At 34.5% G+C, this 2,194-nt stretch overlaps 1 protein-coding gene across 1 annotated transcript in view; it reads right to left on the bottom strand.

The window, feature by feature from the left end:
* Window positions 1-1,255: 1,255 nt before the first annotated feature.
* The window catches only part of LOC106879553 (metabotropic glutamate receptor 5), a 35,190-nt gene continuing 34,251 nt past the window's right edge, over window positions 1,256-2,194 (bottom strand). Inside the window, exon 7 of the mRNA XM_014929191.2 lies at window positions 1,256-1,285. Coding sequence (XP_014784677.1) covers window positions 1,256-1,285 — 30 coding nt within the window. The remainder of the gene's footprint in view (window positions 1,286-2,194) is intronic.

Raw genomic sequence — 2,194 nt, 5'->3', positions numbered from 1 at the left:
TATATATATATATATATATATATATATATATATATATGTGTGTGTGTGTGTGTGTGTGTGTGTGTAATATATAATACATACATATATATGTATATATATATATATATATGTAATATATATATATACATATATATGTATTTATATATACACACATATATAGATACGTGAATTTATGTATATACGTATGAATGGATGTATATACATGTATATGCGTATATACATATACACACATATATACATTATTACAGTGCTTTAAAGGATTCCATTGAGGACATATAATAGTCGTGACTATTATGGTTTGCTTGCTACAGTTTCTGCTAAAAATTATTAATTTAAAACCAAAATCCTTCGCTTGAAATCGATCCCGAAATTTATCCTTAAGGGTGCCATGAATTGTCAGTCTTCGTGGAAAAGGGCCAAAAACATTAAAAAAAAAAATCGATTTTTTATTTTATTTTATTTTATTTTATTTTATTTTTATTTGCTACGAAACCCAGAAAACCGTCCATATTTGTTGTTGATTTTTTTTCAGTTTTTGTTTTCAAAAAATTTGGCAATGTGTTTTTTTTTTTTCTCTTTTTGGCAAACTGTGAAAAACAACAACAACAACATCAACAATAATAAAAACAATGACAATAACAACATCATCATTATCAACAACAACAACAACAATAATAAATAGAATATGAGGAACGTCTGAAATAATTTAGGTTGTTGTTGCTGTAGTTGTTGTCTAACCCCAGATGAACCGTGATCGAGACAGACCTTTAATCAAATATATTCCATCCATGGCCATCCCGTCTTTTATATGTGTGCTGGAAAGCTAGATCCATATTATCCAACGGGTTCCGCCTTTTTAAAACGATAGAGTGTGATTTTAGGGAGATTTGACTGCTTTTTCTAACAGATTGGACGACCACTTAGAGGTGGGTAGATTGTGTTGGTATAAGGTGGTTGTGTCGTGGTAGATGTATTAGTCACGGTAGGATTGGATGGGATCGTGTGGCTGTGTTTGAAGTGGTGGTCACGTGACAGTTGTATTAAGACAATTCGTAATGGCCGCTTTTGCTGCTGGTGTTGTTCAACCTCTCGTCAGCAATGATCCGGCAGAACTATGATCAAAGGTGATCCAACTGTGACCACCCTGTCTTATATTTAGACTTGGTACATACAAAACTACTCGTCTCATGAGTTCTTCTTCGACGTAACTGTTATGGTTTAGCCCTAGGTCAGTCGTGGTCCAGCAGGCCTGTCATCAAAGCTGTTCCACCCATGACCATTTCAACTTTTATTCAAACATAATGTATCAAGGAGTACATAATCTAATGTGTGCTACTTTCTTTTGGCAAATAGTAAGTGATGTGAATTGAGAGAGATTTAGTAGCTATTTCTCGCAGGTCAAACAATGTAAAAGAGCATTTTATTGTTAATGTTGGTGTCTTTGTTGCTATGGTTATTATTGAGGTTGTAGTAGTTGTTGTCATCGGTGTTTCCGCTGTCCTGTTCTTGTTGCTATGGTTACCGTTGTACAAACTACCGTCGTACACGTTAATATTAGCTCCGTCACTCGTTTCTGTAGTTTTTAGCTTTCTATTTTAAAATATTTCTTGCTGTTGTCGATATTTTGCGGTTCCATGAAATCGAAGTATTGAAGTTGACATTTGAATATTAAAGGTGGATGTCCCCACCCTGGGAGAGTCGATAGTCACTCGGTGAGGTTAGACACGGTAGTTAGTATATTGCGGTTTCAAACCGGGCTGCCGTAATCTGCTGTCACACCTACTGGCTTTCAATTCTACTGTCACGCCGGTTTCTCACTCCACTGTGGTCAAAATGGTGTGACACACACACACACACACACACTCACATAGTGCCACTACCATCAAACCACCAACGAACCACTAACAAACCACCACCACCACTACCACTACCCTAATAAGGGTCAATCAATTACCACAACCTTGTTCCACTACCCCTACTTTTGTGTGTGTGTATATTATATATATATATATATATATTATATGTATATATATATGTATATAAATACGTGCATATATATATATATACATAAATACATACATATATACATATGTATATATACATGAATATATGTATGTATACATATATATATAAATGCATACATATTCATGTATACACACACACACACACACACACACACACACACACACACACA

Source organism: Octopus bimaculoides, chromosome 21, assembly GCF_001194135.2.
Source record: "Octopus bimaculoides isolate UCB-OBI-ISO-001 chromosome 21, ASM119413v2, whole genome shotgun sequence".
NCBI classification, from domain to species: Eukaryota; Metazoa; Mollusca; class Cephalopoda; order Octopoda; family Octopodidae; genus Octopus; species Octopus bimaculoides.
Note: the sequence above shows the minus strand (reverse complement) of the source record. Positions and strands in the feature narration are given on the sequence as shown.